Here is a 22455-nt window from a genome sequence, read left to right as displayed (position 1 = left end):
CATAAACTTCTTCTCTAACCATAATTAGATATTTATGAATTTTAGTGATAATTGTATGGTGCTATAATATGACATGTATTTATCATGCATTTTATGTATAACTTGATATCTTTTCTCTTTTCAAATAAAATGCCAATATTGATATTGCTGAAATTGGGCCGTGATTATTACTGACAGAGACTCACCAAGACAGTGTTGGAAATATGTACAGTATCTTCAGTTTAGAAGTGATACGGTCCATAGCTTGTTGATTATTCTCTGAAAACCGAATGTATGGCTTATTACCTTTAGCTCTAAGTGCTATAAAACTTTCCATTCACTAAAGACTTAATACAAGTCAAGTATCACCCAGCTCCCATTGGGTAATTGGATTTTGTTAAGATTTAACTTAACAAAAGAAATTAAAGGAAAATCATGTTTTATTAAATATTTACTCATGTTGCTATCAAAAGGTAGCAACTAGCTAGCAACATCCCCTTTATTATATCATTTTGCAAAACATAATTTATATAATTTCAACTTTAAAAGCCTCTTATAGAAATCTGTGAAGTATGTCCAACACTGTTTGAGGTACTGTTAAATAGTTTTCATGTGTAATCAAATGGTTTTAGGTTAAACATAAGGCCCAGGCCATGTTCTTCATCAGCCCGAGCTTACAAATCAACCTGCAGAATTTCTCATCAGACAAACTTGGCAAAGTAAGAGTGCTCTTTGCTGAATAATCCTGCAAATTCATTAAGACCCACTTGAGAATATGGTACAGGATATATTTTTATGAATGTTTCTTACCATCGCTCACTAGATGAAGTGGAACCCAAAATGCGCATGTCTCGTAGCTCAAGGTCACATTCCATGGTCAAGCGAGAATTATCCCACTTGGGCTTTGGCATGCAGCGGGGGTTTTCTTGAACATCAATATTTATCTTGAAAGAGAGCTAATCAGGCTAAAATATTGAGATTTAGCAAACTCGGGCTGATGAAAAACTGCTATATGACATGCTTGCCACGTGTATTTTTGCTCTAAAGATTATTGTTTTTGTTTGTTTGGATGTGCATTGAATGCCGTTGATGCATGACTTCCAGAAAGCTTGGTTTTGTTTTCAAGTTTCAAAAGACAACTTTCTGTCATATGAAAGTTTTGTTTAAGTTTAATATAGGATTTATTTTTCCCATGAACCTGAGTGAGTCTCATAATTGCCTATTTTGGAATTTTGGAATGAAAAATATTTTCCTACTTTGAAGAACTACATGTAGTGAAGTTACTGCATGGTATTTTCCCCTCTCTTTTTCGACTAATGTATAGTCTTTTTGTAAATATTTATTTTATAGTTATTAATTTATGTTATTATTAATGAGCTCATAGTATCTCCAAGATTCCCTTTTTTTCCCTGTTCCAAGAAAAGTGAGGGATAGGGGACAGATATTTGAGAGATTTTGAAAGTGCACTATGTTTGAAGAGTTTGTGCATGCAAGGTCATTGGTTGTTGAAATATGGAATAGTCTGTATTTTGCTTGGATGATGATTTATTGTAAGTCATGCATGACTTTATGAACGATTTTTCAAATGACTGGAACATGTTCATGTTATGGTGCTCAATCATTTGAATTTGTATCAGCTAATGTTGGAGAATGATCATTCAAGTTAAAACTCTTGATGTTGATGAACATTTTAATTCAACTTATTTCCAAAATTTGATAGGAGTTTCTCCGAAAATTTAATATCCCTTTGTTAAAACACAAGTGAAAAGTTTGGGGTATCCTGTTTAGCACAAGAACATACACCAGTCGTTTTAAATCATCTAACTTATGAAATGTTTTCTGAAAAGCCCCCCCCCCCCCACCCTAATGAGTGAAAGCATGCTACATGTAGTTGTACTGAGTGATATAGAGTTGAACAACTAGGGGACATGAAGAAAGTATAATGTGAAGATCATCACATCAACACCTTTCGTTGATATTTAACATTAACATTTTTGTGGTGAACTCTCACCCAGGAATGCCATAAATTTGTCAAAGATATGTGGCAGATCTGTCAAGTACACCAACAAATTTATAATATTTTGGATGTGTTTCAAATAAGGAGATCAGGTTTTATGTTGTTGACAACCAAATAGCCTATATTATAATTCACTTTTCCAACTCAGGTCCTGATAGGTGCCAAGATCTAGAATTGCTTCAGGAATATTTGCATGTACTGTCCGACCCTGGGCATATACAGGGTTGATCTTGTATGGGGATGAGAGGGGAAGTGGAGGGGGACTGACTTTGGAGTAAGAAGTAAAGGGAGGATACTTTAATAAGAATTTCTAAAATACTGACAAAAATGATCCTGTAAAAAAACTAAATGAATGGAAGATGATTATCGAGATTGCCTGATGTTGAATGAAACTGACATCCATGTGACTGTATAGGGGCTAAAATCTAAAATTTATATGTTCCTCTGATATACCAGAAGCAAACAAAATATTCCAACATTTTTTGCTTTTCAGAAGTCTTTTTTTCTGACATAAGATAAGTTCAGGTGGTTGTGAGCATGCCCCCAATTTAATGGAAGAGGTGTTCCAAATTACCAATGTCGGCAAGTTCATAAACCCGATGACATCACTTGAATTATGGTTACTCCTAGTCCACCCCCACGTTGCTTATGCAGCCATGTAATTAGACTCAAGGTCCATTCCTGGGTAATTATACACTTATTTGAAGATCCTCTCACATGAAAACACATATGTGGCTACATTATGGCTCCTGCCTTGTCTACAACTTTTGTAAGGCTTTCAGGCCTGTAATGAGCTTTGTGAAATGGAAAGTCACAGGCTTCAACAAAATTCCATGAAGGGAAATATATAGGTTAATAGCTGGAGCTAAAATGATGCAAATTGTGATAGAAATATACTGCCTTCAAATATCATCCAGATTCCAGGGTTTCTTCGATGCGAGGACATATTTAAACAGTAGTCATTCTATTTTCAATTATCCAAGATGCCACCAACAACTGTTCAAACATTTTTTCCCCAATTTAAAAGAGGCCATAGAGGTAATTTATTATCAGAATGTTCTTTCTGACTGTCAGACTTTAAATGCAATTATTAGATCCAGACATCAGTGAGTACATAGCTGAATTCTATAGGGAAGGATTTATTCCAGTACATGGGACTACATGTACATGGCATCTTCATACGATTTTAGCTTGGCTTATTATGGTACAATGTGTTGGAAAACGAGTCACAAAACAAGGTTAATGAAAACATATGAATGTTTTCCCCTGGGCTTGTACATAGCCTTTTATTCCTTGATGGAATGTTTTCTGAACATACGTGAAATAAAGTGAAAATGGGAGAAGGAAATTGATTTCAGGAATAGACGTTTGGAATCTTGTGCTACACTCTAAATTCCAAGGATTCAAAATAAATCCAGATCGGCAAGATATTAGATTTAGATTTAACGATGTGGATTTAAATATAAAGCTAAATGATTTTAATTCAGATATTTTTTATATTTGAAAGTTAATCCTTGAGAGTGAAAATAAAGCCCAAACTCAGCTGGTCAGTATTCCCAGTCGATCTGGATTAATTTCGAATCCTTTAAATTTAGAGTGTACTACTTCTGAGTGCTGGACATTGTTAAATTGTGTATTTTCTACAAAGAAATCTAGTTTTTAGGCAAAAATCAATGTTTTGGCCAATATGAATTGTATACAAAACAGACATTTCACCTTGTTTCACTCATTTGAACTGATAACCCATGTTTATGTTATTATTGGAGGAAATACAATATATTGCCATTGAAGAGAGAGAGAGAGAGATAGAGAGATGGAGAGAATGAAAGAAAGAACAAGGTGTAGGAGAAGTCCACATACTTGTAGTTTGAATCAACTTGTCAGAGCTTGTTGTTGTTTTGTTGTTTTATTTTGATTTGTATGGGATTTGGAAATGAAGTCATGTGGTGTCTATGATTTATTTGTTGAGTTTTCAGTGTTTTCTGTATTTTTTTATTGCATGCTTTGGTGAGCATTATTTGCGTTAGTATTTTTTTTTGCTATTCGATATTTATTTTAGATTTCTTTTCCCCTTTTTACTCGGGGTGTTTTATCTATTCTTATAATCAATTTTGAAATAGAAGTATATCTTTGAAAGATGATCTCATGAATATGTTTCCCTTTCTCTCTTCCTTTATCATCTCTTTACTTATGGAGTGTAGCAGGTAAGAATAATGAAAGCAAGGATGGTATCTGAAACTTTCTGATTTTTTTTATTTGTCATTTTCATTCGCAGTTTATATACTCACACCAGCTTCCACAGATTACATACATTATATATGATTATTGGGACTTGAGGATATCATTCGGTTTAGTCTGGGACATTTTTAATTTCCTTTAGTTTCATTTATCATTTTGATTTAACTTTGGTGAAGGTTCATGTAGAGAGAAGATTTGTCAAACTATTAGGATTCAACCATCGGTTGATTCTGAATATTTCAGTGAAGATACATTTCCTCTTTTCTTTCATCTATTTTAATTGTAACACATGACATAACAAGAGGACATTTATTTTGACTATTAAAAGTGGTAGATATTATTTTTTGAAGAACTAGAATTATCTGATAAGATATTCTTTCAATTTTTTTTACAGCGGGTGGACTGTAAGCTTCAGAGCTTCTCAAATGATATATTTTCAATTCAGTTTTTGCAATTGCACTTTTGACAGCATACAGTGTATAGCCACCATATATTTTCATTATTTTCTTGTTAATCCCATCAGAATATTTACTATATTTTTAGTGTTCACCTTATTATTATTATCATTATCTATAGATGAAGAATATTCACAGCAAATATATTCTGAAACATTTATCAATTATCTGATAAGATATTCTTTCAATTTTTTTTTACAGCGGGTGGACTGTAAGCTTCAGAGCTTCTCAAATGATATATTTTCAATTCAGTTTTTGCAATTGCACTTTTGACAGCATACAGTGTATTCTGAAACATTTATTAATCAATCAGTTTTTTCTTACTCAAGAACAGCTTCATAATCCCGACACATCAACTAGATCATGACATCCATTTTACACCGTACTCTACATTTTTTGTTATTCCCCAGGTTTGGGCGGGGGGGGGGGGGGGGGGGGGAGTTATTACAAAGTTGATTTGATTTTTTTTCTTTGAATATAGAATGGGCTGATGTGTATGTGCTTCGAGTGTGTCAATGTCATGGCTTCCGTGGTGAACAGTGTGGAGGGGGAATTTGGATGTTGCATCTGTACTGGTAGTTGTGAGAGTATGTTTATGTATGTATGTTTGGGTGTATGTTTGTGTGTATGTCTGTATGTCAGTCTGCTGGTGTTGAATGCAATTTGTATGTATGTCTGTGTGTGGAATGAACGTTCCTCGTGGGGCTTCCTTAAATTTTCTTTTGCATATTGTAGTGATGTCTTAGCTTTAAGGAATGTGTACAACATTTGTGAATCAAAATGAATTCCATTATCTCTTGAATGATAAGCCTATATCATTTTACAAAATTTTTATTTTTAAAGTATTTTCCGTAAAAAAATGGAAAGGGTACAATTAAACAAAATCCTTTAATGGTTAAATGCCTGATAGAGTCTATATTAGTTCTTTAATGATTTGTAGTTTCACAATGTTATGTGAAGCCCATTAAAAAAAAAAAATGTATTACTTATAAATTTCATACACTTTGATACTTTGAATGTGGATTGCAGATATTTCTAACACCCAACTCCATGGATTATATATGACTAGGATAACTTACTTCGACTTAAATACATGTATGCATCCCTGTCAAACCCTCTCTCCCTCTCACACTCTATACTGTGTCCCCTTTTCTACTTTCTACTGGACCCCTCTCTCCCCCTGTAGAGTGTGATCCTACACAAATACCCTACACATTTTAGTGCTGAACTACCCTTACAATTTTCTTCTGCACCCTTCTGATAACTTCAATTTTTACTTTATTATGCTTTTCACACTGCATTTCCTTAACCCCATACTATCCTTAACCCCGGACTATCCTTAACCCCATACTATCTTTTTTTCGATTCACACTGTCTTTCTTAACCCTATACTATCTGCTCAGCCGGGGATAATGCATTAACCCCGGACTATCCCTCAGCTCATGAATATTGATGATTTTACTATACAGAGCGTGATTTACGTGCAATTCGACTTCCGTGATTGGCTAAATGCTTAGCCCCACTTTCCTTACCCCCGTTCGTTTTCACACTGCATTCTCTTAGCACCGCAATTTTGGTGCTAGCACCACAATAAGCCGGCTAACCCTGCTTTTTTGCAGGGCCAGATAGTACCGTACTATTTACCGTGCTAGCCCACTTTGCTAAAACGTAGTGTGAAAACGAAGTGGGCTAAGCTTAACCCCGGGAAATTGGTGGGCTAAGACCCCCCTTAGCCCTACCAATTTCCCGGGGTTAAGGAAAAAGTGCAGTGTGAAAAGCATATATATTTTACCACATTTTACTACCACTTCATCAATCCTGCCATGCCCCCTTACTCCACCTTTCTTACCCTCTACTGACCTATCACTTTACTTTCTAATTGTACCCATCGTGCCACACCCCTCCACCCCTCTTCACTTCTCTTTCTTCTCTATACTTTTCCATTTTACATCCTCTTCTTCAATCCTGCCATGCCCCTCTACTCTGCCCCTCCCACCCTCTCCTGTACTATCACTTCACTCTCTACTTAACCTAATTATAAAGCCTCTTCTTCAATCCTGCCACGCCCCCTTACTCCACCCCTCTTACCCTCTACTATACTATCACTTCACTCTCTACTGTACCCCATTATACAACCTCTTCTTCAATCCTGCCATGCCCCTCTACTCCGCCCCTCCCACCCTCTCCTGTACTATCACTTCACTCTCTACTTAACCTAATTATAAAGCCTCTTCTTCAATCCTGCCACGCCCCCTTACTCCACCCCTCTTACCCTCTACTGTACTATCACTTCACTCTCTACTGTACCCCATTATACAACCTCTTCTTCAATCCTGCCATGCCCCTCTACTCCGCCCCTCCCACCCTCTCCTGTACTATCACTTCACTCTCTACTTAACCTAATTATAAAGCCTCTTCTTCAATCCTGCCACGCCCCCTTACTCCACCCCTCTTACCCTCTCCTGTACTATCACTTCACTCTCTACTGTACCCCATTATACAACCTCTTCTTCAATCCTGCCATGCCCCTCTACTCCGCCCCTCCCACCCTCTCCTGTACTATCACTTCACTCTCTACTTAACCTAATTATAAAGCCTCTTCTTCAATCCTGCCACGCCCCCTTACTCCACCCCTCTTACCCTCTCCTGTACTATCACTTCACTCTCTACTTAACCTAATTATAAAGCCTCTTCTTCAATCCTGCCACGCCCCCTTACTCCACCCCTCCTACCCTCTACTGTACTAACACTTCACTTTCTGCTGTACCCCATTATACAACCTCTTCTTCAATCCTGCCATGCCCCTCTACTCCACCCCTCTTACCCTCTACTGTACTATCACTTCACTCTCTACTGTACCCCATTATACAACCTCTTCAATCCTGCCACGCCCCCTTACTCCACCCCTCCTACCCTCTACTGTACTAACACTTCACTCTCTACTGTACCCCATTATACAACCTCTTCTTCAATCCTGCCACGCCCCCTTACTCCACCCCTCCTACCCTCTTCTGTACTAACACTTCACTTTCTGCTGTACCCCATTATACAACCTCTTCTTCAATCCTGCCATGCCCCTCTACTCCACCCCTCTTACCCTCTACTGTACTATCACTTCACTCTCTACTGTACCCCATTATACAACCTCTTCAATCCTGCCACGCCCCCTTACTCCACCCCTCCTACCCTCTACTGTACTAACACTTCACTCTCTACTGTACCCCATTATACAACCTCTTCTTCAATCCTGCCACGCCCCCTTACTCCACCCCTCCTACCCTCTTCTGTACTAACACTTCACTCTCTGCTGTACCCCATTATACAACCTCTTCTTCAATCCTGCCAGGCCCCTCTACTCCATCACTCTTACCCGGTAACCCTCTCCTGAACTATCACTTCTCTCTCTTTATACTTTTCCAATTTTACAACCTCTTCAACCCTGTCACGCCCCTCTACTCCACCCCTCCTACTCTCTACCAAACTATCACTGCTCCCTCTACTGTACCCTATTATACAACCTCTTCCCCAATCTTGCCTCACCCCTCTTCCCCACCGCTCTAATACTATAGCCCATACTTCTCTCTCACCTGTTCTGCTGTATCTGTATTGGAATCTTTGCACAACTCTACCCCACCCTCCCCTCACACCTCTTCACCTTCCCCATACCTTTCTACTTTACCCCCCCCCCGCACCTCTTTACCTTCTCTTCAGCCCCTCTCCACCCCTCTCTCCTTCAAACCTACATCCACTACTTGTCTCATAACGTATTGGTATACATGTAGTACATCATGTTCTCTGTTCATGTTTCCATCTTTTCAGGACCTAGCTGGAGATAGGATTAAGAAAAAAAAAATTTCCTATCAATTACCAAATGCGGTATGTTAACACTCATTTTGCAGTTGTTGTTCAATTCGAAAATATGAAAACTCCCTTTGCTGTTTGAATTTTATTGCATTTATTTGTGTTCCGAATTTGACGGCACAGTTTGTTCTATACAACACTTTAGCCAAGATTTAGATTATGCACTAATACTTATACATGTTGGTGTTGTTGTTTTCCCAATGAATGAAGCCTTCCTTTGTGATTCTGTATTTATGAGGTGTTTTGAAGCCTGAATAAAAATACTCTTTGTTTTGAATTGTTTGCTTATTAAAGCATTATGCCCAATACTCATATATGCAAAAGCATTGTGAATGAGAATAGAGGGAAATATATTATAATGAATGTAAGAAAACATAATACTCATTTTTATGAAAGAAAAGGAAATTTGCGATTTATTTACTTGAGATTGTGCACGCCATTTCAGCACGGACCAGAAGTGAAATAGTTACTGGATCGGGTGTTGGTATTGTTTATTGAGATAAACTTGCAATATTGAGATAAACATGCAAATCTATATTTACAACACATCTCAAAGAAGATAATATATTTAGTTCACAAACCTTGTCCTAGGGAATTGAACCCATTTTTGGCATCTCAATTTTATGCAAATGACAAAAGTGGTGTGAAAAATTGTTTAGAGGAGGGTATGAGGGCTTTACCTTTAATTTGACACAGTGTATTTACATAATATCACTCCAATACAATTTTAGTCCAGAAAGCAAGAGTATCATGGCCAAAGATTCCTTATCTAAGGAAGTAAATGAATACTCCTGGTAGTAAACTCAATATATTCTTACCTTGCTTTAATCTTAAAGTGACAGGCTGTTTGATAAATGTAGGTGACTGGTGCCTTGATGGCATGATATAGATAAAATGTTAAAAAGAAGAAAGGAGAGCGCACTGGACTGGATGAAATAGGATCTTTGTCTTGGCATCTGCTGGTTGTTTTGGCCTGTCATAGGCATATCATATTTCAAGGAACTTATATTTTCTATGAAGTAGCTTATATCAACATCCATACATGGTATCATAAGCTAGGGAGACTTGACTTCTGTTGTAATGTACATGTAGGCCTATTAGTGACAAATTCTTCAAGGAAGTGACGGAATATATATGAAAATTGCAATATTAATATGATGAAATTAATATCCTGATTTTTATTTATTCATTATTATTATTTTTTTTTTGGGGGGGGGGTGAAACTAGAAAACTTGTGAACTATGTGCTTTTTTCTTATGTTAGAATGGTTTTATGTACCTAAAATATGTTGTCATATGTACATGTATTATGGAATACACTTTTTTGTATTTGCTTTGTATTTCGTAGTATATGTAAATATAAAATCTGGATGCTTTGTGTGACATTACCATGGTTACTCTGTAATGTATGTAGTGTACATGTAGTTTAACTATGATGAAAATTAATGTATTTTGTAAATCTGTATGTACAGATTATAAATCATATTGTAGTATTTATGTATTTGTTAGTTACATATCCTTATATGCATGTGCATGATTTTGTATTTTCTTGTGTTATGGTATGTGCTTCTTTTCAAGTTTCTTTATATTTTAATTTCTGCACTTTTGGTTATATCCCATCTGTCATTCTCCCATTTCAGCATCATGTTGCTCTCTCACCTTGCCCTATCTGTCTTGTACAATATTGATTCATGGTTGCAGGTTTTATTATCAATCTTGTTTTTGTATCTTTTCCCCACCCCCTTTACCCTGTTTTCATGTTGATTATAATCCATCCATCCACCTGTCCTGGATCCACCCACCTCTCTACACCCACACACACCATCTACTAAACTTACACCCCTGCCCCCGCCTTGCCCCACCTCATTCCCTTACCCCTCGCTCCACAAATTATATGCGGTCTGTCTGTGTAGAGTATGCATAGCCTTTCCCGGAACATTGTAGTAAGTATCCATTCTTTGTTTCCCATTTTCATACACATAGTAAAAATGCTGTTTAAAGTTTTACTACACCTGTATATGAACTTGATGGAAGCTGTTTAACAGTTCAAACAACCATGCTTAGTTTTATTGAAGATTAAATATACAATTTAAAAAACTTTATTATTTAAGATTTTAAACACTTAAAACAACAACTGTGAAGTTCATATAGTAAATGGTGTTTGTATAAAAATTGAAACAGTGTTTTTGCTGCTCACTCACTCACATTTCACAATCACACTGGATCACAACACCATTGTCTGATGGTATACTAAACTAAAACTGTCTGAGGAATAATTATTTCATAATAACCATTTAGTTCAAATCGATTTGGTTGTACTAATGCCACTTTATAAGGAAATTCAGAATTAGAGAATTTTAACACATTTTGCCACTAACACCAGCAGTTAACATATGCAGCAAACTGGTATGGAATTGCAATTCTTGATTTTCAGATTCAACATCGGAGATTACTTTGTGGAAACAAAGTTACATTGTCGAAACAAATACAAATAATTTATTTCACTATACTCAAAATGATTCTTACTGAAAGTCAGTAGAATTTCCCTATTTTTTCAGTTAAGTTTGAAAGGAAGGTAAGTATTAAAGTTGATTTGGAATTTGTTTTGTGTTCGATAATCAAAAGCTGATTGTATTCACACGTATACAAAAGTCTGATACAATAATTAATTGATTTCCAATTGTCATTTAATTCCTCTTATAAATAAATGCTCATGAAAACAAAACCCTAAATCTCCCTGATGTATTTCTTAGTCAAAATTTGTTTTATGTGTAAATAATATGAAAAGGTGCATTGGAAGTGTTCTTATTTCTGTTATGCCTGAAACTTTTGAATCTGACTGTTCCCCTTATCCCAGCAATGTTTGTTTTCTTCGTGGTGTTTATAAATTGGGTTTTATAAATGTTTTTTGTTCTTGTAAGTTTTTACACTGCGTGCTGTGTTTGTTAGTCACAAATTTATTACGTTGGGTTTTAATTTGCAAAGTAATCGTGAGTTGATTGATCAACTCTGCTTTGACTACCATGAGAAAGGTAAATTTTTATTTTGAATAAAAATATTAAGAAAATTTGCTAATCATTCAATTCTCATTTGGTGAAATAATATGTGAAGCAATCGTAAAAAAAAAGCATATATCGGAAAGGAAACATATCCTTTGAGACATTAAAGTGAGAATACAAAAACATTTTAGACTTTGAAGATATGAAGTAAGCTGATATGAAGAGACCTACAATATATTAAGACAGGAGACAGACAATGACATTAACAAGATAAAAAGAAGGTCAATTAATTTAGACTAGTCGTTATAATGAAATTTACCATGAATACTTTCATTTAGCAGGTTATCATTGTGTAATTCAATTCAATTTAAAAGAAAAGAATCTTAAAGCAGACGTCTGGTTTGGTTATTGCTTTAAAAAGATAGCTGTCTAAAAAAAAAGTTTTATTAAAAGTCCCTTCTTATTCAACCAATAATCTTATTAAAATGAGCCAATGATAATCTTAAATGGGAAAAATAATTTAAAAGAGTTGTACATTTTAAAGAATTGTTAGGTACGCAGAAGTTCAGTAGGTATTGAGTTTCCATCCGTATAAGATGTTGAAGATTGATTTGGTTTTTAATGTTGATGTTGTGTCTTTTCAGGGTGAACTGGAAGCTCAGCTGCTCCAAGCCAACCCGATCCTTGAATCCTTTGGAAATGCCAAGACCGTCAAGAACGACAACTCTTCACGTTTTGTAAGTAATCGTGGGAAGACGTAAACAGTGATGGTTCTAACAATAAGAATTCATTGATAACTGAAAATGATACCCGGGATCCGTTTCATAAGCTGTTAGAAGTTAAGAGCGACTTTAGGAACGACTGGTGATCCTATCTTACGTGCCATAAATAATCACCAATGAACATTTAATGTTGAATATCATTTACCACAAGAAAGGATCACCAGTCGTTCTTAAAGTCACACTTACCTTACGAACAGCTTTATGGAACGAACCCCTTGACTGTTGAATAGCATTCTGTGTTCTTTCCTAATTCTGTGAAAGCTGTATATTTTATGTGTCTTCTGAAAATAGGGACCCTAGTGTAAATGTATACTTCATGTATTTCTTCATTGAATGATAGCTCTAGCCTCTTGGTGTATTTGTTTACCATTTTCCTGAGGAAAGTGCATCACGTCACCTTGAACTTTGAGTAATGAATAGAATCATTTTAGGAAAGGCTTTGATTTTTATTTCAGGTTTAGGTATTTCATGTGTAATTTGAGATAGAGATAACCATCTTTTGAACAATGGTGGTAACTTCATTGTATTTAGATACAGGAGGTATTGATTAGGGTCGATTGCATAAAGGACTGGCGACGGTTGAAACTTTGCCATTGTGGCAACTATCATGGTAACATTGCTCAGCAGCCAATCACAAGCAAGTATTTCATGACAGTTGCAATAATGGCAAAGTTATACTTATGAAAAAGGGCCCCAGAAGTTAATGATGAAAGAAAAATGTATGTATTGTAAGTCCAAGTTTCATTATCATTTTTTTTTTCTTTCTTCAGGGTAAATTCATCCGCATCAACTTTGACACATCTGGGTTCATCGCAGGAGCCTACATTGACAGTTGTATCCTTTACTTACAGCGGCATTTTCTAGTGGGTGACTCCAGAAACAAGGCAGTTCCTTAGAATGATGATCCATGCAGTAATACCTTAATTATGATGCAACATAAAATAATGATGGGCAATACCAAATCTTGGGGGAGAGGAAATGGGAGGGGCTTGCCTTTGGTGGCCTTTTCAGGGGCTTTTGAAAAGGCTCCCCTTCCCAAAACTTTGGTTTAATGTGATCAACATAAAAAGAAAGCTATGGCATCAGAAGGTGGACAGGGTGTCAATTCAGCATTAGAGAGTAGTGAATCTTTCAGAGCATGTCACACCCACTTCTATCAATGAAGAGTGGGTAGCCTACATGGTTTCCTCTCACATCTGTCAGCAAGATTTTCAAGTCCCTGGTGATGAATAGATCTCGATGTGAACTGACCCTGTTGCTTGGCTCGTGTAAGCTCTCAGGAGGGTGTCTGTCTGTGCCAAAAAAAAAACAACACAAGCACAAGAATGCAATAAATTGTAATTTTTGCATTTTTTGTACTCATTTATTTAAAAAGAAGGGTGGGAGGGAGCCGGAGCACCCCTTGCTACCCCTGATACATGTATAAAATATATTTCAACATACAGGAGGGGGGGGGGGGTCAGTTGGTTTGTACCAAGTTCCGGGTCATTGTTTGATTACAACTGATATTTGAAATGGCAAGGTTCTGTTTAACAAAGGAGTAAAGAGTGGTCAGTGAAAATGGGAAAAGTGTGTGTGAATCAGGTTAAGTGTCTCAAAAGTTGAACCTTTTCTATTGGTTAGAGGGGATGCAATCAAACTTGTGTAAATACTAGCATTTGTTTGGAACCCTTACTGCCTTGGAACCCTCCTGGGAAAATAATGACATTGATGGCTGAATGGACCCTTGTTAAAGTCTTGTCCACAGATGTGAAAGATTTGTTTGGAGTGATAATAACCTTGTTATTCAATGATGACATACATGCATGTATCACCTAGTGGAACACGCAGTCCTTCTGCCATAGACTTATACCGACACAGTGCGGCATATTCTAGCAACATTCTATCTACCAATGCAGAGGCAAGACATTTTTGATCTGGCTGCAAAAAAAAACTTTGGACCAATCAAGTTTGTGACAGTTTAGGGCATAAGAATTTTCAAGAAGGCCACTTGTCAGACTAAAGTCTGAATTCACACCGTGTTTAACATATTTTCAGCCATAGAAAACACCATTTTGATGTAGGAAAGGGGTTCTAGATGATTTTCAGACTTTTAATATCAATTCTAAGTGGCATCCCGTAGTTTTGTTTTTAGCTTTTTGGCAGTGTAATAGTATTTGATGGTGAGTTTTTGCTTCCCATTTGTTCAGATTTTGGAGGTTTTAAAAACAAGAAATTTGTCACATGACAGGTTAGAATACTGCTATATTGTTTACCAGCAGGAAAAAATGAGCAAACACTTCTATCCTATAAATTGTGTTGTAATACCCAGTGTTTGAGGGTCTGCTCATAGTACTGTAAGTGGGTAATTAGTGAGAATGCACCTGGGTGACATGAATTCACAAGGTTCAGATTCTTTTTGTGTTTCTTTATTTTTTGGGTTGTTTTTGTACAAAGTATTTCGTATTTTGCATTTGTATGATTTCTGCTGTCCTGTGGATTTATTTTTGTTTGTGTAGTGGGGGAAATATTTCATCACATTTAGAAATAATTGGAAATTCAAATACCTTACAAATGTGGAGCGTTGTGGCCCAGTGGATTAGTCTTCGGACTTTGAAACAGAGGGTCGTGGGTTCGAATCCCAGCCATGGCATAATTTCCTTCGGCAAGAAATTTATCCACATTGTGCTGCACTCGACCCAGGTGAGGTAATTGGGTACCTGGCAGGAATTTATTCCTTGAAATGCCAACGCGCTGTAAAAGGCTGCGAGGCTAAAGCCAGGGTAATAATATCCAATTAAGCGCATAGGGACACATTTGGCAGTGATATGCGCTATATAAGCATGTTGGTATTATGTAATAATTCACCAAACATTTCCATTCTTGTACCCTTCCTATGGAATACCATCATACTCTGAAGAGGTAAAATGTACATAGGATAGAGAAATGAAGTGTGAGGATATGAGAATTGACATGTACTTTCATGATTCTCCATTGTACTATTCGACTGGTAAAATAATTGCTAAATTAAAAAATTTTGTGGTATAACAGGATAATCCTTACACATTTAAACACTTGCAAACACTTCATGTATTAATGTCATTGGATTTATTGTTAACATTTCTCTATGCCTTTAGATGATAAAATGTTCATTGAAAATGGTTCATTCATTTGATATGTTTCAATATCAAATGCAAACACGATCATATCTGTAAAAACAACCGTCAATAGTCTAGTCAATATAAAATCATTTTCATGTTAGTATACAATTCGATTTGGAGTCTGTGATTATGTTGATGTAAGATGATATTTCTAAAGGGCAGAGATAGGACTTTGACCCAGTCAAAATGGCAATCTATTCTCTGAAAATGATTTAGAATCATTGCCAGACAGGCAGGTACTCTGTACAATGTACGATCATGATTCTAACTATGCTGCATTTTAGCATGAATATACTTGCTTTATTGTGCATTTTTTAAATATATTTTTAACATGAATAGAATGCATTTCATAAAATGCACAATATTTCTTTTGGACATTATGCTGAATAGGGGGAAAAAAAACCTTAAAAAAATGATTGTTTCGTTTTCAGGTGCTCTGTGCACTATATCAACCAGATATGGAAATCTTTATTTGTAATTTAAAGGTGATTAAGTTGGAAAGAGTGTACATTGTACATGAAGGTTATGGCATAATGGGACTACTTGGTCCTTGATAGCAGTGTTATTATTTTAGTTTACCAGTGTACTAGATGTACACTGAGAACCCCCCACCCCCACCCTCACCCCGTCAAAGCAATATTATCTTGTAAAGCCTAAGGATAGCCTCATATTTAAGGGGATGGGGTGGGATGAAGACCCCACCCCCACCTGTACACAAGGATATATGCAAACATCCACATTAAACACTCTTCAGCGCCTTTATCTATTGGTGCACTTGATCTTTCCACCCTTTACTATCTGTAACTCTCTCTCTCTCTCTCTTACTCTTAACAGATCGTCTCTGTCTCTATCTCCCTGTCTCTCTCTGTCTTTCTCTGTCTCCTGGATCTATTTATCTCTCTCTGCGTATGTCTACTTACAAACCTTTGGTGCTTGACATTGCTGAGTGGCAAAAGGACACCAAATGCATGCAATTTACCTCATCTACTTCCCCTACTCCCTTCTGCTGCCCTCCTTACAAGGAAGGAAAATTGACGAGTGATATGTCTTTTTGACAAAGGCATAATTCTTGCCCAAGTTTTGTTGTCAGACTGTCACCCCAAACAAACATGGGGTCTGCTTTGAGGATGTGGGTTTGTTTGTCTTGGATGCATTTCTTTCCTTTGTTTAAGATAGATGGTAGGAAATCTTGAATTGATTCATCATAGATGCATGAGTCAGCTACTTGAACCATGCCTCGTGTGTTGATACGCTACCCTACTGCACTAATGGACCGTAATGTGCTTTTATGGTACATACATGCACATGTGCTTGCTTATTATGTAGTTCTTCCATTAGCATTGATCCCTTGATCATTTTAATATGCAGTGTTTCAAAGGATAGCAAAGGAGATAATATAGAAGGGTGCCTGTTGAGTCCTTAAGAAACATGTACAACATATGGTCTCAAATAAAATGTAAACTGTGTTGTGTGAGCCAAGATATTGTATCTTAGCACTCTTGGTTAGGTATATCACAATGATTTATTTTAGTTTCTTAATGATTGATAGATTTTAGTTTTAACATAACCATTGCCACTTGAGAGCAGGTGCTATATTAAACAATAACACATCAAATTATTTAAACCAGTACATGTAGACTGGTTAATTGTGGTTAAGTGGTATCTGGACTTTGAACCACAAGGTTCCAGGTTCAAATCCCTGCCGCAGCAGTAATGTCCTTTGGCAAGACATTAACCTACTACACTTGTCACTCTCAGCACAGGTGAGGTCAGTGGGCACCTGACAGGGGAAAATAAAATTATCTTTGAAATGTTTTTGTCCTATAAAAAGTCTGCTGGGCGGCCAAAGCCAGGGTAGCAACATCCAAAGTGGAGCATTGAGGCCAATTGGATAAGTCTCCGGACTTTGAAACAGAGGGTTCAAATCTCAGCCACGGCCTAATTTCCTTCAGCAAGAAATTGTTCCACATTGCGCTGTACACAAAGTAGATATGAGGTACATGGGTAACCAGTAGGATTAATTCTTTGAATGCACTGAACACCGTTCATAAAGCGATAGCTTGAGCTTAAGCTGGGGTAATAATAGTTGCACTTTGTATCCTATTACAAAAGGTGCTATATAAAATTCTGCTATTATTATTACGATTTAAGTCGTTTTGGAACTTGTAGGGATATTAGATGATAAAATGATATTTCCTTTTTAAGATTGCAATGTTTTTAGCCCAAAAGACCGTTTTCCTTAACCTACCCTACTTGTCAGACCTTCTGGAGAAGGCTCGTGTCATCCGTCAGGCCGGCACCGAGAGGACCTTTCACGTCTTCTACCAGTTGTGTCTGGGAACCAACGCTCAGGACAAGGGTAAGCATAATGTGAACTACTTCACACAGGAAGTTGATTGTGAATTAAGATCTAAGAAAATAAATCTTCAAGAACATTTTTTGTGTGAAAATCACAGTCGTATGAAACAAATTGATTTGAATGATACTCACTTGGAAAGAAGTGATTTTTTTCTCTGCTGGTTCTAGAGGAAAAATCAGATTTAGTATAAAGCATTCAATTAGTATCACAATCAGAGGAAGTATTTTTTTCATTTGTAATTTTATGGAATTATTTATTACATCCTCTAACATTATCATTCTTGAAAGTATTGTTGGAGATCTAGAAAATTCATCATTAAATCAAACAAAATCAGTCATAACCCAGTTTAAAAGTATCATTCTCATTGCCTCTATCTTTCAGAGAAATATGTGCTGCGTAGCATCGATACCTACAACTACCTTAGCAATGGAAACGTGCCTGTCACTGGGGTGGATGATGTCAAGGAGTTTCAAGAAACCATCAGTGCTATGCAAATCATGAACATCAGCGATGAAGAGATCACATGTAAGTTTATCCAGCTACCATCGTATAGAATTGATCTGGGGGCGGATCTAGACTGTTCCATTGACATTCGCTCTTTCCACAATTGCTCCTGCTGAAAATGCACCCATTAATCCAAACAATTTCAAGCCATACCTTAACCTTGATCATAGTCCTCACATGATTCCAGTGTCGGAAATACATGAGGGAGAGGGGCAATTTGCCCTCGGGACACTCGGCCAAAATCGCCTCTAGAATTCCCCCATAATGCGTGCTTTCGGGCAACCATTCTTTCTAGATTCGCCCAAAGATCTGTCACAAACAATATTCAAAGTTATGTAGAAAATTAGTATTCTAGTTATGGCAGAATAATATTTGCTTTTACTGCTTCATTGCTTGTTACCCCTAAAGAGTTGCCCTTAAAATGAAATATATTGTCCCCAATATTCCGCTATTGAACCAATGTGGAAAAATAGGTAGCCCCTAAAAAAAAATCAACATTATTGCCTCCCCTGCATGATACCCTATCACATGCCCACCCTCACATTGTTTTTTGAGAAATTTATGGAGGAACAGTTGAAATATGAAAATATTGAAATACAGACCTGCCATCGTGCACAAACCCCGTTAGACTGATTCACTGGTTTGATCCACTAGACTGATTCACTGGTTTGATCCATTAGACTGATTCACTGGTTTGATCCATTAGACTGATTCACTGGTTTGATCCATTAGACTGATTCACTGGTTTGATCCATTAGACTGATTCACTGGTTTGATCCACTAGACTGATTCACTGGTTTGATCCACTAGACTGATTCACTGGTTTGATCCACTAGACTGATTCACTGGTTTGATCCACTAGATTGATTCACTGGTTTGATCCATTAGACTGATCCACTGGTTTGATCCACTAGACTGATTCACTGGTTTGATCCACTAGATTGATTCACTGGTTTGATCCACTAGACTGATTCACTGGTTTGATCCATTAGACTGATCCACTGGTTTGATCCACTAGACTGATTCACTGGTTTGATCCACTAGACTGATTCACTGGTTTGATCCATTAGACTGATTCACTGGTTTGATCCATTAGACTGATTCACTGGTTTGATCCATTAGACTGATTCACTGGTTTGATCCATTAGACTGATTCACTGGTTTGATCCACTAGACTGATTCACTGGTTTGATCCACTAGACTGATTCACTGGTTTGATCCACTAGACTGATTCACTGGTTTGATCCACTAGATTGATTCACTGGTTTGATCCATTAGACTGATCCACTGGTTTGATCCACTAGACTGATTCACTGGTTTGATCCACTAGACTGATTTACTGGTTTGATCCACTAGATTGATTCACTGGTTTGATCCATTAGACTGATCCACTGGTTTGATCCACTAGATTGATCCAATCCTTATGCCAAGGTAATGGTTTATGAGCGCAGATATTGCCTGTGACAAGAAATTAGGATCCTTTAAGCACCCACTTTTATTATCTTCATTTTTGTAATATTGTTGATAATTGAAAAGGCATTTATTGGTTACTTCTGAAGGAAAAGATTGCACTCTCCATCTTACATTAAAGCGACCTTCCATCGACAAATCATGGGAAATCAAGGCTAAGCTCAGAACAGAGAAGGGATTTTAGCCTTTCACTAGGCTGCATGCCTGGGGGTTTTATGTAATAGACGCCGGCATGTCTGGGAGGTCTAATATGGAAGAGGAATAGTTAGTAGACAAACAACCAGAAGTAAACTGCGTGTTTTCACTTTGAAACATGTAACTTCAAATAGGTTATTTGTTTTTGTTTAGCAATCAAGAGACCTGCTAAGAGTCTAGGAATTGTTGGAAACTAGAACTGCAACGACCCGAAGTAAATAACGATCACGTGTTCGGTCAAATTTATGCTGTCCGAACTTTTATCGCATTAGTCTGACGGGCTCTCATGACGGACGGATTATATCATGCAGGTCAATTGGCCTTCTGCAAATTTTGTATTGATGCAATTTCCCCATGATTTGTTAATGGCAGGCCACTTTAAAGTTTTGTTTGAACCTGTCATCTACTTCGCGCAAGGCAGCAGATCTACCACTAGGCCATTACTGGTTCATGGTTCAGTCATAATGAATAATGATGCAAATAATGCACAGTTGGCAGTATATTTAATGATGTTGCTCATTATACGCTATCGGCAATGGTGTAACATAAAATATTTGCATCTATGTAAAAATACTCTTATCATATTATTTATGCTCATCATATGCAATAATGATGGATTTTATCAAATGTGTTTCAAAATTAGCACTGACCTAACCTTATTCTGCAACTTGTTCCCATTTTCAGGTTGTCTCAAGGTGGTCTCTGCAGTCCTGTGGTTTGGGAACATGGAGTTCAAACAAGAGAGGAACTCAGATCAGGCTATTCTTCCTAACAATGAGAGTAAGTATACATAAAAATCATTCATACAGGAATACCCCACATTTAGCCTCCACAAGAGCTGGGTCAGTGATTTTGTTGTTGAAGGAATAGAGGCGGAAAGCTGAGCTGCCGAGTTCCTACGAGAGTTACTTCAACAAAACAGGAGCTTGTGATTTGCATGAAAATGATTTCTGTGTCATTGATAATCAATAATTTTTCATGGTATCCAGACTTATCAGATAAGATATAATCCAGAGATCATAATACCTTTGAAATGAAGAAAATTCAAAATCTCTCTCTTTTTTTGCGAACAGTTGCCCAGAGGATAAGTCATCTCCTTGGAATCAGTGTGACAGACTTCACCAAGGCTATTCTCAAACCTCGCATCAAGGTCGGCAGAGACTATGTCACCAAGGCACAAACCAAGAACCAGGTAACTAGTATTCCCCTCCCCCTCCCCCCCCCTTATCCCCCATCCCTGTGTCCTGTTCCCCTTTCTTCCTCACAATTCTTTTGGGTTTAACCTATGCACCTACAAAGCATAAAGCAAGGAACAGGTTTCTAGCACCTTCCTACTCCCCCTTGCCTCCTCAAAATCCTTAACCTGTTTGATCTTTGTCAAGAAAGTAACGACCATGGTACAGGGGACTAGCATAATTGATATACACCTTAACTCCCATCGCAGTTCTTTAAGTGTTCAGTGTTATGTATATTCGTCAACCAACCTGATTGCAGTTTAGTTCTAAATTAGGTGATCAGACCCTACTTGTTTCCTTTGGCATGGATATATTTTCTGACTCTTCATAGCAATAACTCCATCGCTTACATCTTATTAATATTCATGTATTTTCTTCTGTCTTAAACTGTTTAGGTTGAGTTTGCATGTGAAGCTCTGTCCAAGGCACTTTATGAGAAGCTCTTCCAGTGGGTGGTCTACAGGATCAACAAGTCCCTTGACAGGAGCAGACGTACTGCAGCATCCTTTATCGGTATCCTCGACATTGCTGGCTTTGAGATCTTCCAGGTACGTGCACAATCCAATCTCCACCATATTTCTTCTTTCCCTTTTGATAGGAATTTAAGTTTGAGCTGCCAGTTTTGACATTTAAATGTACATTCAAAATACAAATGTGGAATTTTTCTTCCCATGATCCTAAAACTGTTAGTTTTTAGAAATGAGACAATCTATGATCAATATTGGATTTTCTTTGTTTTGCAGATGAACTCCTTTGAGCAGCTTTGCATCAATTACACCAACGAGAAACTCCAACAGCTGTTCAACCACACCATGTTCGTCTTGGAACAGGAGGAGTACCGACTGGAGGGCATCGACTGGAAGTTCATCGATTTTGGACTCGATCTACAGCCTTGCATTGACCTCATCGAGAAGGTAGGAGAGATTCCAGAGAAATAGGAAAAGATAACTTAGAAGCTGGGTAATCCCATAAAGTATATACATCAGGGGGTGTTTTACAAAGATTTAAGTATGACTTAAAGTCGTACTTAAATGTCTAGTTGCCTGCGATATAAAAGGTATGACCGCATTGGTCAGATTATACTAAGAGGACGCTCACTTCCGCGTATTGATCAATAAGATTACGCGTTAATTTCAATTTCCAGCTTTGAACTAATTGGCTATCATTTGACCCATTGCCAAATACCAAACATGAATGGACACCTTGTTTTTCTTTAAATGAA

The 22455-nt window shown here is 37.2% G+C and overlaps 1 protein-coding gene across 5 annotated transcripts in view; it reads left to right on the top strand.

Moving 5' to 3' along the window:
* LOC129269535 (myosin-10-like) overlaps positions 1-22455 on the top strand; it is an 80272-nt gene that overhangs the window by 7159 nt on the left and 50658 nt on the right. For 3 of the 5 annotated variants that reach the window (XM_064105927.1, XM_064105926.1, XM_064105928.1), the window contains 9 exons: positions 10463-10492; positions 12193-12285; positions 13101-13164; positions 17731-17829; positions 18211-18354; positions 20683-20778; positions 21072-21190; positions 21629-21781; positions 21977-22147. In XM_064105927.1, the coding sequence (XP_063961997.1) occupies positions 10466-10492; positions 12193-12285; positions 13101-13164; positions 17731-17829; positions 18211-18354; positions 20683-20778; positions 21072-21190; positions 21629-21781; positions 21977-22147 (966 nt within the window). In that variant the 5' untranslated portion in view covers positions 10463-10465. Of the gene's footprint in view, positions 1-8475; positions 8566-10462; positions 10493-12192; positions 12286-13100; positions 13165-17730; positions 17830-18210; positions 18355-20682; positions 20779-21071; positions 21191-21628; positions 21782-21976; positions 22148-22455 lie in introns of those variants that run through there. The other 2 variants (XM_064105929.1, XM_064105925.1) reach the window with 2 other exon arrangements.

Source organism: Lytechinus pictus, chromosome 10, assembly GCF_037042905.1.
Source record: "Lytechinus pictus isolate F3 Inbred chromosome 10, Lp3.0, whole genome shotgun sequence".
In the NCBI taxonomy this organism is placed as follows: domain Eukaryota; kingdom Metazoa; phylum Echinodermata; class Echinoidea; order Temnopleuroida; family Toxopneustidae; genus Lytechinus; species Lytechinus pictus.
Note: the sequence above shows the minus strand (reverse complement) of the source record. Positions and strands in the feature narration are given on the sequence as shown.